Source organism: Erithacus rubecula (assembly GCF_903797595.1).
Source record: "Erithacus rubecula genome assembly, chromosome: 6".
NCBI classification, from domain to species: domain Eukaryota; kingdom Metazoa; phylum Chordata; class Aves; order Passeriformes; family Muscicapidae; genus Erithacus; species Erithacus rubecula.
The window spans coordinates 9,987,967-10,005,130 of NC_136688.1; the positions used below are offsets into that span (position 1 = coordinate 9,987,967).

At 58.0% G+C, this 17,164-nt stretch overlaps 4 protein-coding genes across 4 annotated transcripts; 1 reads left to right on the forward strand and 3 right to left on the reverse strand.

The window, feature by feature from the left end:
• Positions 1 to 564: 564 nt before the first annotated feature.
• PGGHG (protein-glucosylgalactosylhydroxylysine glucosidase) lies at positions 565 to 8,913 on the forward strand. The gene is made up of 13 exons (XM_079308762.1): positions 565 to 879; positions 1,269 to 1,479; positions 1,897 to 2,332; positions 2,534 to 2,653; positions 3,234 to 3,365; positions 3,639 to 3,750; positions 3,920 to 3,992; positions 4,443 to 4,579; positions 5,435 to 5,568; positions 5,661 to 5,756; positions 5,880 to 5,977; positions 7,368 to 7,579; positions 7,666 to 8,913. The coding sequence occupies exons 1-13, from the start codon at positions 636 to 638 to the stop codon at positions 7,728 to 7,730; spliced, it is 2,070 nt and encodes a 689-aa protein (XP_079164888.1). The 5' UTR covers positions 565 to 635; the 3' UTR covers positions 7,731 to 8,913.
• A 95-nt stretch (positions 8,914 to 9,008) lies between these two features.
• IFITM5 (interferon induced transmembrane protein 5) lies at positions 9,009 to 10,894 on the reverse strand. The gene is made up of 2 exons (XM_079308775.1): positions 10,414 to 10,894; positions 9,009 to 9,706 (listed from the first exon to the last, which is right to left on the reverse strand). Exons 1-2 carry the CDS (start codon positions 10,570 to 10,572, stop codon positions 9,488 to 9,490), a joined length of 378 nt encoding a protein of 125 aa, XP_079164901.1. The 5' UTR covers positions 10,573 to 10,894; the 3' UTR covers positions 9,009 to 9,487.
• A 310-nt stretch (positions 10,895 to 11,204) lies between these two features.
• On the reverse strand, positions 11,205 to 12,552 carry LOC306803397 (interferon-induced transmembrane protein 5-like). Its single transcript, XM_079308774.1, has 2 exons — positions 12,192 to 12,552; positions 11,205 to 11,600 (listed from the first exon to the last, which is right to left on the reverse strand). The coding sequence occupies exons 1-2, from the start codon at positions 12,378 to 12,380 to the stop codon at positions 11,442 to 11,444; spliced, it is 348 nt and encodes a 115-aa protein (XP_079164900.1). The 5' UTR covers positions 12,381 to 12,552; the 3' UTR covers positions 11,205 to 11,441.
• Positions 12,553 to 14,524: 1,972 nt separating this feature from the next.
• Positions 14,525 to 16,139, reverse strand: LOC306803785 (uncharacterized protein). The gene is made up of 2 exons (XM_079309597.1): positions 15,549 to 16,139; positions 14,525 to 15,093 (listed from the first exon to the last, which is right to left on the reverse strand). Exons 1-2 carry the CDS (start codon positions 16,026 to 16,028, stop codon positions 14,881 to 14,883), a joined length of 693 nt encoding a protein of 230 aa, XP_079165723.1. The 5' UTR covers positions 16,029 to 16,139; the 3' UTR covers positions 14,525 to 14,880.
• Positions 16,140 to 17,164: the final 1,025 nt, after the last annotated feature.

Here is a 17,164-nt window from a genome sequence, read left to right on the forward strand (position 1 = left end):
CCGTGTCACCCTGGCTGGATTCCCAGCTCGGAGTCTCTCAGAGCCTCATTTCGTCATTCCTGTGTTTTTCCTGTGCCCGGCATTGCCAGGAGCCAGCTGCAGCTGCCTTTTGTCAGGGGCTGTTAACACGTGTCTGTATCTTTACAGATATTTAGTCTATAATTATATATATGTTTGTACACGACATATATTATGTATATTTTATGTATGACACAGTTTTATGTATAATCAGTGGAATGGAAAGGTGAAGCTGAGCTGGAGATGCAGGGATGAGGGGGAACAGAGGGGTGCAGTGAGCTGGAAGAGGGGGAAGTATTAGGAACTTTTCAAAGTGTCACGAAACAGCACTGGGAGGAAGAGGAGGCCAGATGGGGAAGGTGGCTCTGTGTGTTGGGAGAAACAGCAGAGGAGGAAGAGGGAGGAGGTTGGGAAGTGCTGGAGCCCGTGAGGTGTCAGGATGGAGATGGGGCGGAGGAGCGGAGGGGATGCAGCCCGGGGCTGGGAGGGAGCTGGGATGGGGGAAAACCGCTGGAGGAGCCCAGAGGGGACACTAAAAGGGGCAGTGACAGGGAGCGGGGCAGCTTTGTCCCCTCAACCTGTCCCGTCCCTGCGGCTCCGCAGTGGGGCCGGCGGCGATGGCCGAGGGCGAGGGAGTGTTCACGGCCACGGCCCTGCCCGGGGACCCGCGGCTGCTGCCCACGCTGACCAACGCCTTCCTGGGCACCCGCGTGTTCCGGGACATCCTGCACGCCGCCGGCGTGTACAGCGGGGCGGCGGGGGACACGCACCGCGCCGATGTCCCCAGCCCGCTGGGGCTGCGCATGGCAGCGCCCGCAGCTCCCTGCCCGGCCGAGAGCTTCACCCTCAACACCTGGACAGGTGAGCAGGGGCTCTTCCCCCGCCAGAGCTTCGCTTCTCTCTGCTTTTGCCGCTTCTTCCTTCTCCACATTCTCCATTCGCCTCGGGGTACTGTTCCTCTGGAACAGGCGGAAAATTCCCCTTTTGTGTGGAAATAAGTGATTTTCAGGCTGTCGCTCTGTCCCTGCTGGGGCCAGGCTCGGCAGATGCTCTTTAAGCACGGTCAAATGTTGGGTGGCACGAACCATCCCTCAGCAGCTTGGCCATGCTCGCTCTCAGCGGTGTTGTGCAGTCCACAACTGGATCTGAAGCTGGGAAAAGCAATTCCTTGGCCAGTAGGAGTTAGCAGATAGGACAGAGGTCAGAATCCAAATGTTTCCAAAGGCTGGTGGCTCAGGCTGTGCTTACAGGGACCTTCAGCCACACGATTCAGTCACCTGGCTACACGGCCACCCACCAGCTCTACGCCCACCACTCCCTGGTGCACCTGATGGTCTCCAGCATCACCATCCAGCGCCTGGATAGCTCCACACATCCCATCACCATCCAGCTCCAGAGCCTGTTCGTGCCCCAGAGCCAGGACCTGGACCTGACCCCAGGGCCAGACTTCCAGGGAGCGCAGTGAGTGTGGGCAGTGGGGTCCCTGCCCTGAGGGATAAACTGCAGATGTAAGGCTGGAGCAGGGTTGGAATGGGGAGGGATGTGGGACTGGAATGGTGAGAGGTGTGGAGGCTTCTGCACACCTGCTTCGTCCCGGCAGGTTTATAAAAAACCCCTGAAATTAAGCATAGAAACATTTTTGTTACTTGCAACTCCAGAATTATCTCTCACTCTGATCTGTGAGAGCCATGAAGGGGACAGAGGCTAGATGTGATTCCAAAGAAGCGAGGCTGGGCAAACGGGAGATTTGTAGGAGATGACCTTTAGAACGGGACTCCTGGGACCGGAGACCATTAGTGATGGCTTCCTGCCAGAGGGTAGAGTTAGACGGGATATTGGGAAGAAACACCTTCCTCCATCGCTTCCCGTCTCCCCCAGCTACATCTACGGGCAGACGCTGGTTCCCGAGGTGGAGGGGGGCCCCCGTCCCACCGTGCACATGCTGTGGACCCCCGTCCCGCAGTGGCTGACGCTGTCCGGGGGGGAGCGGGAGCGCTGCTGGCAGTTCCTGACGGCCGTGGCCGGCAGCGAGCAGGAGGCGAAGCGCAGCTACAGCGCGGGGCTGTCGCTGCTGGCCACGGGGTCCCTGCTCCGCTCCCACCTCCGCTCCTGGGCCGCGCTGCGCCGCGGCTGCTCCGTGCAGCTGGACGGACCCCCGGCCCTGCGCCAGGCGCTCCACGGCTGCCTCTACTACCTGCTGAGCGCCGTCCCGCCCCGCCACAGCCCCGCGGGCCCCTTCCACGGCATCAGCCCCGGCGGCTTGGCCAACGGCACCCGCGGCGAGGACTACTGGGGACACGTCTTCTGGGACCAGGTGAAAGGGGCTGTGCTGCCCTGGGGGCTTGGCACGGCCAGGGGGGTGGAGGAGACTCCGTCCTTCCATCGGGATGCAGCAGGCTATCCTTCAGAAGGGATGGGTAGTCCTGCCATCGGGATGAGGGTGTACTTAAAAGGTGGAGCTGGTGGGAGCATCTGGATGCTTCCCTGCCGCCAATCCCGCCCCGCGGCCCCGCAGGACACCTGGATGTTCCCGAATATCCTGCTGCTGTATCCCGAGGCTGCCCGAGCCATCCTGCAGTACCGGATCCGCACGCTGGAGGGCGCCAGGCGCAACGCGCAGGAGCAGGGCTACGAGGTGGGATCGGGACACCGGGACACCGGGACAACGGGATGGGGTGGGACCGGGACACCGGGATGGGGTTGTTGCCCGATCCGAAGAAAACACAAACAACCGAGGTCGTTTATGCGGTGCTTTATTGAGGGCCCGGGAGCCTGTGGACTGGCGTCCAGAGACAGAGCCCCATTTGACAGAAAATTCACAGGGTTTTTATATGTTTCTTTACATGATTTCTTCATCTTAACAAATTTTTACTTCATTCTTGATACCTGGTACCATAATCTCTCTGACATTTAAGATTCTGCCAAAAGGTACATTCCCTAGATAAATGGATACACTCCTTAAGATAAGTAATTATTTCTCAACTACACTGCTTACATTACAAAATTTGCTGTAAAGTTCATCTGCAGGTTACATGTGGCCTACTAAGCCTTAGCCTAACTACTACTAATGTCAACTAATGTCGATTACTAAGGTTTACTACTTTTTCAATACAATTTATTGTATCAAAATGGCAACAGGGTGGCACCGGGACACGGGGCTGTTACAGAGGGGCAGAGCAGAAGGTGATGTGCTCATGGATGCCTTCTCCTGGCAGGGCGTGAAATTCCCGTGGGAGAGCGCAGCCACTGGCAGGGAGGTGTGTCCTGAGGAGATCTACGGAGCCCAGGAAATCCATGTCACCGGGGATGTCCTGATGGCCTTCGAGCAGTATTACTGCACCACGCAGGTAAAGGGAGGGTGCTCCGTCTGATATCCTGGTGCCAGGACACCTGGAGGCTGTCACTGTCCCTTCCCTGAGGAACTCTGCTCCACAGGCTCCCTCCTGCAGCTCTGCCTTCTCTGTCCTTGCTCCTGTGGGCATCTCAGCATCCTGATGGCTCAAACCAGGCCAGTCTTTCCTCCTGCTCCCTCCCTCTCCTCAGAGCTCCTCTCTATCCTCCTGCTGACTTTGGCTCTGGTGGACTCTCCCTTCTCCCTCACGTCCCTGTTTTTCCCCCAGGACCAGAACCTGTTCCAGGAGGACGGGGGCTGGGAGCTGGTGGAAGCCGTGGCTCAGTACTGGTGCAGCAGGATGGTGTGGAGTGAGGAGGAGCAGCTCTACCACATCAGAGGTGCCTCTGCCAAGGGAATGGGGCAGAAAGCAGGGATTTAGAGCCACATGGTCTGGTGGAAGGTGTCCCTGCCCATGGCAGGGGTGTGGAACTGGATGAGCTTTAAGGAAACCCAAACCACGGCAGCCCTGGGTGTGCTGAGGTGCCATGTCCCCTCCTGTCCCCCCAGGTGTCATGCCCCCAGACGAGTACCACAGCCAGGTCGATAACTCTGCTTACACCAATGCCGTGGCCCGGCGCAGGTAACGCTTGGGATGCATCCAGGGAGCACCTGGAGGCACAGCCTGTCTCTCTGCTCTTCCACCTGGCACTCTGCAGGGATGGGAGCAGTCCGAGGGGATTCTTCCTCCCTCTCCTCACACCCCTCTCTGTGTCTGTGTCATCCCTCTGCAGTCAGAGGAAGAGTGGGGGCTCCCTCAGCTCCTCCAACCAGTTCAGTGCCCACGTGAGGCTGAGAGGGATCTCCATTCTTCTCCCTTGGCATTCCATGGGGTGTCTCTGCTGTTAGCCAGCTGGAGACACCCACAGCCCAGGGGAATGGGCTCCCAGCTCTGTGATGGAAGCTGTTATCTCTGGCTCAATCTCTGTCCCTTTTTCTTCCACATCAGCCTTTTCTGCAGGTTCTTCTGTCCCCTCTCTCCTCTCATCATCACCCATCCCTGAGAGAAAACCTTGTTCCTCCTTCTTTCCAGCTTAAATTTTGCCACTGACATGGCTCGGGACCTGCTGCTCCCGGCGCCGGAGGAGTGGGAGCACCGTGCCAGGAGAATCAAAGTGCCCTTTGATGAGGAGAGGAAATACCACCCTGAGTACGATGGCTACAGCCCAGGTGAGTGGGGAGGCAATGGCAGCAGCCCACGGAGGCAGCATGGATCACACTTTTAATCCAGAAAGGATCAGAATTCCAACTGGTGCAGACTTGGGAATGCCAAATGAAGAAATGTGCAACAAGCTGGGCTTGGGGTGCTTTTCCTGTTGGAGTCAGTGAGTCAGGGATTGAATTAAAGCCTTGGGATGGATTGAAGTATAATAAGCCACACACACATAAAGCAGACATTTAAGAAGAAGTAAGTCAGTAAGTTCTAGGGTGAGTTCTAATGCTTTTAGTAAGTGAAAGGTCTGGATTCCACAGTAGTAGTTCAAGTTCTAGTGAAAGTTGAAAACATACTGATATCTTCAATAGAGGCTCCAGGCCCACAGTTGTAGACAGTGCTTAGACATAATAGAGTTACGGTAAGAATATTGCTTACGTTTTTCAGATAGAACAAGACAGAGTGTATGCGTAGCTCTATACGTAACCTGGTGTGCTAAGAAACTAGAATTCTAATGGGTTAAGGAGAGGTGGTCTGAGTTTGTGTCTTAGCTTGTTAGAAAAATCCTATATAAGACTATGTAGTGAGGAGAGTTGTGGCTTTTAGCCATTTGCTTATTGCCACTGCATTTGCCTTGCTTTTTGCATTTGCCTTTTGAGACTCCTGCTTTGTAACAAGATGTGCTTTGTAATAAATAACTTTTTAAATATTAGCTGCTTTGCTTATTTAAGATAACCTGATGAAGTAGAACCCTAACTGCACCAGGGGTTGAGAACCTCATATTTTCCTGCTTCACTGGATTTTTCTTCCACTGAGCTCAAAAACCTAGGAAATTTGGGAGCTGCTCCGTGTCTGACGAGCCCTGTTCCCAGGTGAGCCAGTGAAACAGGCAGATGTGGTGCTGCTGGGGTTCCCACTGATGCACCCCATGAGTGCCGAGGTGAGGAGGAACGACCTGGAGATGTACGAGCCCGTCACTGACCCGGCGGGGCCAGCCATGACCTGGGTGAGCAGACCTGGGTTCACCCAGAGGGGTGTCTCCATCCAGGGCACAGTGCAGAGCTGGGGTGTGCACTGGGAATGTTCTCTCTCCGGCAGAGCATGTTTGCCGTGGGCTGGCTGGAGCTGAAGGAGCTGCAGAGAGCCTGGAGCCAGCTGGAAAAGTGCTTCAGCAACATCACGGAGCCTTTCAAGGTGAGTGGCAGGGCTGCAGATCCCTCCTGCTGCCAGGCAGGTGACAATGGGATTGAGACCCACAGAACTGCCTGGAGCATCCCAAGTCAACTCCTGCATCATCTCCTTCTCGTGCTGGAGCAGGTCTGGGTGGAGAACTCGGATGGGTCAGGAGCTGTGAACTTCTTGACAGGGATGGGAGGATTCCTGCAGGTCATCCTCTTCGGCTTCACGGGGTTCAGGTGAGACCTGTTGTGTCATTTTTAACTCCCAAGCAGCCACTCGTCCCTTAAAATGTCCCTGTTTGGCTGGAGCCAAGTTGGGAATGGGTAAGAGGCTCATTACAGGTCACATTTGGGAACCAAAATGCCATTCCCTAAGCCTGTTCTGTGGTTCAGCAGCAATATCATCCTGTCTCCTTTGTATGTGGTGAGGAAACACCTCCTGCAGCCTCCCTGTGGCCTCCCTGCTCACATGTGGCTCTGGGAGCCTCCCTGGAGTGAGGTGCCAAGCAGGGATCACCTCAGCTTTAAAATATCCTGGGAAAGTGTGGAGCTGTTCATGTAATTTCAGAGCTGTGGTGGTTTCCACCCTGGAGCCACTGTCTCTTCAGCCTATTCCTGGTTTAATTGAGGCTGGGTCAAGGCTTTGGATTCCCAGTGAAAAATTCCAGCCTTAACCATGTGTTTTCACTCCATGTGTGTGGCCAGAGCTGCTGGGAAACCCACCCCATTCCTTGGCAGAGCTGGGTGTGAGCTGCAGTATTCCCAGCTGGAAAAGCCACTGTTCCCCAGTGGGACTGGGTGTGAGCTGCCGAATTCCCAGCTGGAAATCTCAGCTTTGGCCAAGCTCCAGGTGGGTGTGCTGGGTCAGGCCCCTCGTGTCACAGGCTCCAGCCACAGCTTTGGGGCTCTAGCCAAATTCCAGAGGTGGCCGTGACATTGTGCAGCCATGCTCCCACTTTTCCTGCCGTAGGTCACAGATCCTGTGCAGTGTTGGGGCTCTCCAGGCCCCCAAGCCTCCCTGGAGCCCTCCCAGTGCTCTGGAGCTGGTTGTGGAGATCTCTGGAGTGCCAGGATTTGGGTCAGGGACAAGAGGGGCCGTTGTTTTTCCTCACCCCAAGCCAACGCCCACACAGGCAGCTTGGCTGTGGCTCAGGGATGGAGGGAGAGCCAGGATGTTTATCCCATTGTTCCAGCTGTGCTGGGCTTCCAGCCCTCCAGCCCACGGGATTGGGAGCTGAGGTGGTTGCTGAGGGTCACCTGCTCTGAGAGGAGCAGAGCATTCCCAGCACAACTGCTGCTGGAGCCAAGCTCTGAACTGGAACAGGGAATTGAGCTGCTATTTTTTTCCCCCTAAATATTAATTCTAACCTCATGGAAAGTCCAGGCCCCAACTGTGGGACTGGTATGGGACAGGAATGTCTTGGGGTGAGCTGTGGAATCACAGCTCCTCACCAGGTGCTCCATCAGAGTGTTCAGGATTTGCCCAGAGATCCCTGGATGCACCAAGGACCTCTCCAGCCTCCTCTGATGTGCATGAGAGCCTGGAGAGTTGGCTGCTCCCCCACCTGGAGCTGGGCTCCTCCATGGCTCCTGCTGCTCCCACCCTGACATGTTCATGCCTGTCCAGGATCACAAGGTCCAGCCTTCTCTTCGATCCTGCTTTTCCCGATGATATCACCAAGCTGAAAATCTCCAGCATCTCCTACTTGGGCAACAGACTGGAGGTCACCATCACTAGGGAGGAGATCAGGATGGAAGTGACTGAGACTTCCCAGGACCCTCCAGCATCTCCCCTGGAAGCTGTGCTGGAGTCAGGACAGCACTTTCCTCTGTGGGAAGGTATGGCAGCGGTGCCTGGATCTGCTCCCTGAAATAATTTGGGAAGAAACCATTCCCATCTCTCACACAAAGCTTTTCTGTTGCAGGGCAGAGCGTCTCCTTCCCCACAGCACCTGGATGGATCCAGAGGTCACCCAGCAGGACCCCCTAAACCCTGGCTGATCCAGGTGTTGCCCCCTGGAGCAGCAGATCTGGGATGTTGGTGGCAGAAAGGGGGTTCCAGGCTGTACCAGGAGGCATTTGCCTCACCTGTCCTTGTGGGAGTCAGTGGCTGGAGCTGTCACCATGGCTGGAGCTGTCACCATGTCTGAGCCCCCCACTCCCCTCCACACATCTCTTACTCAACACAGGAAGAGAAACCAAGCCTGAAAATTACCATTTTGAAAGTGTTTGCTAAACACTCAGAGTTGTTTATGCTCTCAGCATATTTGTGTTTGGAAGGAAACCCATTCCTGACTCCAGGATCCCGACTCTAGCATCTCTGGCATGTCCTGCCTCGGTCCTTGCCTCCCCCATGTGTTGCTCCATGGGCTCAAGGGGCTCAGCCAGTGATCATTCCTCATGAAGGATGTTTTGGCATTAAATGTTACTCCAAAAATGCAGCTGGAAGCCTTTTAACCCCATGTGGGCAGCACACAGCTCCATTCCTGTTATTTAGTGTGTAACATCCCTCACGTTTTTAAACCCTTATCTAGGTTATTCCCTCTCTTTTCAAGCAGCTCTGGAGTTGAATCCTCTCTCACTTGGCATCTGAAGGGCTGCAGGAAGCCTGGACATCGGTGATCTGTACTATTATCCTGTCAGATGGTGACAAACGTTTTCTGTGCCTGAGCAGCGAGCAAAGAGCTGCTGTGGGTTTGCTCAGGCGTTTCCCAAGGAAATCCCCGAGGAATTCCTGTGCCTGCATGGTACCCGCAGCCCCTCACTCTGGGCTGCACAGCATCCTCCCCTCCACGCCCTCCCCGTCCCCGGGCTAGGAGCAGGGAATGCCGAAGGCGTTCCCTGCCCCGAGGGGTCTGTCCTGGCCAAACCAACCCCAGGAATCTCGGCCCGGTTTATAAAAAGCCCCGCGGCTGCTCCGTGTCCCGAAGCATCTGGGAATGCTTAGGGCTGGAGCAGGGACTCTCCCGCTGCCGTGTAATTACTTGGGTCCCGCTCCGGCCTCATCAGAGCCACCAGCCCCTAATTAGCGGCAGCTCTTGGCACGACAAAGGGACCTCGCTGTCCCCAGCCCTGTGCACTGCGCCGGGACTGGGATTTGGATGCGGCTGGGATACAGCTTCCCTCTGAGCCAGGGCTAATTGTCAATAAAGGAGGTTTATCCCCAAAAAAGGGATCCTCTAGTCCCAAAATGAGCCGTCTCCAGCCCAGGCAGGGGGAGCAGGGAGCAGTTGGGAGCATCCCAACTTCCCCCCTGGCCTGGCTGGGGATGTCTGTGTTGCTGTAATGAGTTTGCGGATCTCAGCTTCCCTTTGGGGTGGGGACGTGACACCTCATTTGCTTCACCCTGCCCCCACGAGGCTCAGGATTCTCTCTGCTTCCTCCCCTCCTCAGTCCTGAGAGTCCCGGTGGCCAGAGGTAGCCCTAAAAGCCGTGGGAATGACAGTGTCTCCTGGCTGCCAGGAGCTCAATCCGAGCCCAAAATCCCTGTTTATGTTTTCTGTTTGGCACCCCCTGTCCCTTTCCACACGCAGAAACTCGTGCTGTGTGAAGGATTTAATGATTTAAATAGCGACCACGGAAGCTGGGGCTTCACACAGGGTAATGGGAAGTAAAAAACCCACAGGATAAACAAAAATAACTGTGCCCTCACAGCAGAGTGGGGAACGGAGTGCAGAGAGGGGTGGTGGCCTTTTGAGGGGGGCAACCAGCGATGCAGAGGAGGTTCCACCAGCCCTTCTCCCACAGTCACTGGTCCTCATCGTCGCTCCCGCTGAACTGGTAGGTGAAGAAGCCGACAGAGTCCTGGGCCAGCTTGGAGAGGTGGATGACACCGGTGACAATGAGGGCAGCGAGCAGGAGGGGCAGCAGCACGCTGCCCGCCGTGGCCAGCGCGTTGTAGCACCGCGCCTTGGAGCTGAAGTGCCGAGCGGCTTCCACGTCCCCGGACACCTTCCGGTCCCGAGCCTGCAACAGCCGAGGAGAGACCCTTCCCTCAGCCCTTCCCGCAGCCCCCTTCCCTCAGCCCTTCCCACTGCCCCTCCTGCAGCCCTAGGGCTTTGTCCGTCTTGCAACTCTCAATTTATCCATCCATCCATCCATCCATCCATCCATCCATCCATCCATCCATCCATCCATTCATCCATCCATCCATCCCTCCATCCCAGGCTGCTCCTGCTTCCCTCCAGCCCTTCATCCTTTCCCACTTGTGTTTTTCTTCCTGCTTCATCCAGAGCCTCGCTGGCTCCAGCCCCTGTCTGTCCCCATCTCTCTATCCCAGTCTAGTCTAGCTGGAGCTGGGATTTTCCCTCCTGCTTCCCCCGGAGGCTCTGACTCTGCTCCCTGCTTGTCCCCATCTTTCCACGGCTGGACCTGCTCCTGCCGGGGGGTAGAGGAGGCATCACAGCTCCCATGGCATATTTTAGGATCAAGCAGCAGCTCCTCGGGTGGTGGGCAGGGGGCTGTGGTTGTCCAAGGCTGTCCCGTAACCCCCGGAATCAGGGGCAGGAAAAGCAGGGAGGATTCACCAGCGGCAGGTGTCACCCGCCTATGGCGAGTGTTGGGATCTGCCCGCCCCAGCCCGCTCGGGAGTTATCCCAAGTGCTCGGTGCCTCCTTGGGCATCCCTTGGGGGTGGGAGGGATTCGCGGAGCCCCGAGCGCTCCGGTGCCGTACCTTGATGGCGAAGGCGAGCGCCACGAAGCCCAGGCAGCAGAAATTCATGTAGAGGGTGTTGAAGATGGCCCAGACGAGGTGGTCGCGGGGCGCGGGGGAGGCGGGGGGCGGCCCCCGCTTGGGGGGCCACCGTTCCTCCCTTGGGTACGAGGTGTCCATGGCCACAGAGAGCGGCACCCGCGGCTCCGGCAGCCTCGGGGAAGCGCGGCCGGCGCCTCTTTTATACCCCTGCCCCGCTAAATATAAACCTGGGAAATTACAGCCCTGAGGGATGCGGTTGTCCCGCAGAAAGGCTGGGATGGCGACGGGCTTTTTATAGCCAGCCTTCCTCCCGGGATGAGGAGCACGGGTGGCCCCAGCGTGACTCTGACACCGCAGGAGGGTCACTCCAAGGCGGACCCCAGGACCACCAGGGCGCTGGCTGGCACAGGTGCCTCCAACCCTCCAGGTGTGCTGGGCAGGGCAGAACCCCCGCCCTCGGCATCACTCCTGGGCTGCCGGACGGATGAAATGGGAAGTCAATGTGGAAAGGTGGAAGAGCCACATCCATGGGGCTCCCTGGGGGCGTGGGGGAGGCAGGGCTGAGGGGTGGGGAGCACGGGCAGCAAAAAACACACAGAAGGGCTTTAATTTCCTTCTTCTGCCATGCCCAAGATATTGGGAAGAAATTTCCCCGGGATTTGGGCTGGAAGCGGCAGGATGGAGGCAGGGAGTGCAGCAGGAGGAGTAGGAGGACGCCAGAAAGATGCCCGAGAAATCCCCGCGGTGAATGAGGTGACAACGGAGGGGTTTGGCTGGAGGAACTTTATTGGTGGCATCGGTGACCGACAGTTGTGTCACAGGTGCCAGGAAGCGCGCGAGAAGAGCAAAGGGAGGTGGCTGTCCCCCTCGCCCCAGCCTGTGCGGGGACACCCGCGCCGTGGGCGGCGGGGGGACCGGGGGTCACTCCCTTCGCCCCGCGCCCCGAGGGGGCACATTTTGGAGGCAGGAGGGAGGGGAAGCACCCCGCGGGTGGGGCCAGGCGGTGGTCAGCTGCTCTTGAGTATGGATATGAAGATGGCGAGAAAGATGATGAAGATCAACCAGACGACGGCGACCACCGCGGAGCAGACGATGTTCGCCACCCTGGCGCGGTCGCTGTGGCGTCGGGCGCCCTCCAGGTCGCCCAGCACCTTGCAGTCACGGGCCTGAGGGGCAAACGGGGGGCTCAGGGTGTGGGGGATACTGACTGGGGGCCGACCCGCCCCGGGGTGGCCGCAGGGTTGTGCTGGGAGCACAGGGACGGGTCACCCAGGGCACGGGTGAGGTCGGCGGGCACTGCCCCGCATCCCGGCACTCGGGGGGTGCAGGCTGGGGGGGGGGGGGGCACAGAGCATTGGGGTCTCAGGGTGGGGTGGTATCGGGGATGGGAGACCAGATTGGGGGTCCAGGATGGGAGAATGGATCTGGGAATCCGGGGATGGGAGAAGGGTTTGGAGGGGGTGGGCAGAGAATAGAGGATCAGGCGGATCAGAGGAGAGAGGATCAGATGTCAGGGAGGGCTGCGGATGGGGGGACGGGACTGGGGGATCCCGGGGTGAGGAAAAGGTCCGAATCGGGCTGGGTCGGGGGATCCCGGGTGGGGTTGGATGGGAGGTCCGGAGTCGGGGAGGAGTCGGGAGTCAGGGGTCCCGTGGCGGGCTCAGCCGAGGGATCCTGAGAGGAGCTGGGTGGGGGTCCCGGCGCCGATGAGGACTGGATGCGGGGCGGCTGGCGGGGGTCCCCGGTCCCCCCCTCACCTTGACGGAGTAGAAGAGCGGGGGGAAGCCGAGGCAGCCCAGCCCGCCCAGCGCGCTCCACAGCAGCACATTCAGCACCGACCAGAGCACGTAGTCCCGGGGCTGCGGGTCGGACCGGGGTCCGGGGGCGGCCGCCCCCCACCCGGGGGACTGCATTGGGATGGACACGTCCGTCTGCCTGGGCTCCATGACCGGGAATGAACGCCTGGAAAGGGAACTGAGAGCGCTCAGGGCGGGGGACCAGCCCCGAACCGCCCCGCAGAGGGAGTGGGGGCACGGCCCCCGGGATCGCCTCCCCACGCAGTCTGGGGATGCAGGACAGCTCAGAGGGGGACTTAAGGGGACTTGGGAGGCTCTGAGGGGACCCTGGGTACTCCGAGGGGACTTGAGGGCGTTTGGGAATGTTGGAAATTACACAAAATTTATTTTTTTTAATGTGACTTAAGTCAGGGGTTTGTTCTCCTTTGCTCAGGGAGAGAGGAATTCAAGTTTCTCTTTGAAAGACTCGATTCCCGATGATCTGAACATCCACAGATTGGGAATAGCCAGAAGATACTGGGGTGATAAGCGACCATGAGCCAACATTAACCAACATCACCTCCCTGGCATGGTTGGAGATACCTGGGCTGTAAAATTGGTCAGTGAGAGAACCGAAAAATGAGGACCAAATTAGCATTGAAGGCAAAGGGATCAAGAACTGACAGGAGATTGAATGCTAAGAATTGTGTTAATTTAAGAGAATTCTCAAAAAATGATAATTTCTTTGGGTTTTTGTCTGTATAGATATGGGAAACATCAGGTAAGGAACTATGTGTGGATGGGATGTTTTCCATGGCTCGTCCTGGCCGGAACAAAGTAATGCCTCATTCTCTGTCACTGCAAATGTCGTGCTGGAGGGTTTTCATTCTCTGCCCGAGTTTTGGTGACAGGTGGGCTGGGGGGTGCTGTCCATGGCAGCCTAGAGTGGTCACAGGTGTGAGGGAGTGAGGGAGGCTTTGACAGTGACTGGTTTGGGCTGGGAAAGGGTCAATTTTTTCTGTGCTGGCTTGTGTGGGGCTGCCCTTTGGAATTGCACTAGAAGCTGTTGATAAAAAGGGAGAAGGAGGAATAGAAGATCTTGGAACAATGGCCTTTGTTGGCCTGAGTTCCCATTGGATGTGCTGGAGTTTGAGCAGGCCAAGTCTGGGGCAGGGCAGGCAGCAGATCTTGTTTGCAGCAAGAACCCGTGTTTTCCAGGAAAAAAGCAGAGCAAAAAAACGATTCACCAGAGGCTCCGTGCCAGGGATCTTGCAACAAACATCCGCTGTGTTTGTGAGTGGGATTTCTGACATCTTACGAGTGTGGTGTCTTGGCAGGAGCCCGATGTTCGTGGGGAGAGGGAAAAACACGGTTTTGTTCCCATCCTTGTGGGGCCCCAACCCCGAGCACCGGGGGCTGCCGAGGGTGAGGAGTGCAAAGGGGAAGCCAGGCCAGCTGCACAGCTGAGGCTCTGCCACATGGGCTGTGGCCAGGATTTTCCATGTCCCTGCCTGAGCTGGACAGGGAGTGGCACATGTGTGTGGCAGCCGGGAGGTGCGAGGATGGCTCCCTGCTGCCCTGCCACTTCCAGCGGAGTGACAGGCAGGGCTGCTGCTTGGTGTGGCTTCCTCTGGCCAGAGTTCCCTCCCCTGCAGGATGAGGAGCACAAATGTGAGGAAACGGGTGGGCTGGGATGAGTTCAATAGCGAAAGCAAAGCCTGCACACGCCAGCGAAGCAAGGCACAGAATTCATTCCCTGCTTCCTGTTGCAGGCAAATGGGCAGCCCTCCCCGGGAAAACCGGGCTCCAGGCAAGTGGGATGGGGGCTGTGAGCCACAGCAGGCTCCCAAATTGCCTGGCTGCAGGGAAGAGCTGTGGAGTCCAGCCCCAGTAAGTCAATTCGGGATGGAGCCACAGCATGTGCCAGCCCCTTCCCTCTGGGACGCTCTCCAGCCCTGCTGACCCTCCTCAATCCCATTCCAGCTCATCCCGCTCAAGCCCTTTGCACATCCCACCCCACCAAGGCTGCCTTGCCCTCAGCTCTGCTCGCTGCCAGCCCTTCCTGAGGGTCAGTGAGGATGGGGGTGCTCCCGGTGACACCCTGGCAAGGATCAGGCTCCACCCATAGCCATGGCCTGATCCTTACAAGAGCTTCACCCCGTGTGGATCCAGGTTCACCCCAGGTTCACGGCGCCTGAGCACTGTCTGTGATGACAGAAAGTTTCCCCCTCCCCCAGGCACATCCCACATGTCGTTTCTCATGTTGTGGAGGAAACCCTAAACCACTTCCGCATGATAGGAAACCAAGACAGGGCAAAAGTGAAATAAAACCTTTATTTTGGAGGGCAGGGTTTTCCTGAACCAGGTGCTCCTCCTTGGAATACTTGTGAGGCAGTTGGGCGTCCAGACCCAGAACAAAGCAGCAAGCAGGCTATGATGGGCTTGGGGATGTGCTGTGCTCCTCTCACAGCAGCAGACACCTCCCCCAGACACCTCCAGCAAGGACAGCCGGCAGCAAGAGCTCCACAAAAGAGGGACACGACACCAGCAGGCTCCCAGGAGGGTCCGTTTGCAGTTTTTGTGGCAGGAGGGCATTCCCTGGCTCCGAGGGGTGAGAGGATCCCTCCGGCGGGTGTGGGGTGTGAAGCACAGCCCGCAAGCAAGGAGGGCACTAAGTGTTGCCGGAGAAGGAGTAAGGGTTCCGGCCGTACTTGGGTGGGGGGTTCATGCGACTGAGGAACCCGGAGACGGCCAGGGAGACCAGGGTGATGACGATGATGACGATGATGATGTTGATCACCAGGGCCGTGATGTTCAGCCACTTGGCCGTGGAGCCATAGCTCCGTGCCCCGCTGTAGTCACCCAGCACTTTGCGGTCCCTGGACTGGGGGCAGGCAGAGGAAGAGTCAGGGCAGCAGGAGCGGGGCACCCCGCGGGGCTCAGGGCTGTGGGAGAGGTGCTGGATGTGCCGGACTGGGCTGAATCCCCCCAAAACACCGGGGATACCCTGAGGTGTACACTGCCCTCCCCGCCCTAAAACTCCTACCATCTCCAGAGCTTCCAGCCGGGACTCTGTGGGGTCAGGGGTCCATGAAAAGGGGACTCTGTGGGGTTCATGGGGCACCCTCTGTTCTGGGATTTCTGAGATCCATGGGTCACCCTGGGGCCGGGAGCTCAGTGGGGTCCACGGGGGCTCAGTGGGGTCCAAGGGGGCTCTATGGAGTCCACGGGGCATCCCGGGTTGGGGGCTCAGTGGGCTCTACGGGTGTCCCAGAGGTCAGGGACTCAGCGGGGTCCCCGCGGCCACCCCCACCCGCGGCGTCCCCCCGGGCTCCCCACCTTGACGGAGAAGACGAATGCCAGCAAGCCGAGGCAGCAGAAGTTGCCGTAGATGGTGGTGAATAAGGACCAGACCAGGTGGTCGCGGGGCTGTGGCGGCGATTCCTCCATCAGCACGGTGGTGCTGCGGGGCAGCTCCTCCATGCTCACTTCAGCCGGCAGCACCTCGTAGGGCGGCAGTGGCTGCTGCATCCTGTGGCTCGGCGGCGGCACCTGGGGCACGCGTGTGGCTGCGGAGGTGGAGGCACACGGGGGGCGGGAACAGCGGCCGCGGTTTCGTTTCCCGAAGATCTCTCGGACGGAGCGGGAAGGGGCCGCCCCCCCCCCCCGGACGCCCCTTCTAGGACGAGAGGAGACTCCTCCTCCGCGGTGGGAGAACCCCCGGCCCGCTGTCCTCGTTCCCTGCTCTATCCCTGTCTTCACATCTTTTCCCGCTGCTTTCGTCGCCCCTTCATTGCCGGCTTCTTTCCTTGTCTCCATCTTTACCTGCTCTTGGCCCCCTTTCTGCTTCACCGTTTTCTTTCCCTTTTCTTTCTCTACACCCTTTTTTCTCTGTCCCTTTCCCTGTCACCTCTTTTGCCCCCTATCCTCCTTTTATCCTTTATCCCATTCTTTCCCGTTTCTTTTTTTTTTTATTTTTTAATTTTCACCAGTTGTGCTGTCCCTTTCTTCCCTTTCCCCCTGTTTTGTCCCTTCTTTGGCCACTTCATATCTCGTTCTTTCCTTCTGCTTTCTTTTTTTCCTCACTTCTTCCCTTTTCTTTGTCCCACTTCATCGCCCTCTTTTTCCCTTCTTTAGCCCTTTTTGCTTTCCCCTTCTTTCCTACTCCTCCCTCCTTCTCTGTCCCTAATCCCTGTGAAATCCCCAAATCCTGCTGGATCCTCAAGCCCACCTCCATCTCCACAAACACAGGGCTGAGGCCAGGAGGTGCCACTTTTCAGGGATGCCATTTGGGATGCCTGGAAAGCTCCGGCTGCCCCTTAAAGGAATCCTCCCCTCAGGTTTCACGGTGCTTGAACAGTGTTAATGCACTCCCAGGGTACACTGTCCCAGAACCTCTTGCTGGCAACTTCGGGAATGTTTCTGATTAAACAAACCGAACAAGCACGGTCCCGCCCTGGAAACTGGGATTTGATTTCTGGGAATTGCAGCCCAGCGCATTGGTGCCCTCTAGTTTTCCCAGCCGTGAGCGGATTTCTTCCTTTAATAACGGATTTCTCCCGTGTTTCTGCCCCTAGCCTGAGCCGCAGCAAGGAGGGGACATTCCCTCAACCTGTGGGATGAGAGAGGAGGGAATAATCCCGCTGTTTTTCACCCCTGCGCTGCAGAAGAACCAGCCCGCACATCAGTGCACTGAGCTGTGGCCGGTCTCAGCCCCGGCCCACGGGTTCCCTGCATCCAGCGAGGGGGATCCCGGGAGGATCCTGGGCATGCAGCCTCCATGGGATCCCCGCACCCAGCGGGGGATGATCCGGCGGTGCCCGCACTCATTTTCCCGGGATGATCCCGGGGGTGCCCGCACTCATTTTCCCGGGATGATGCCGGATCCCTCCCCCGTTCCCCCCGGGTTCCTGAGGGGCCGGGGTGGTCCGTGACTGCGGGTAGCGCCCCCCAGC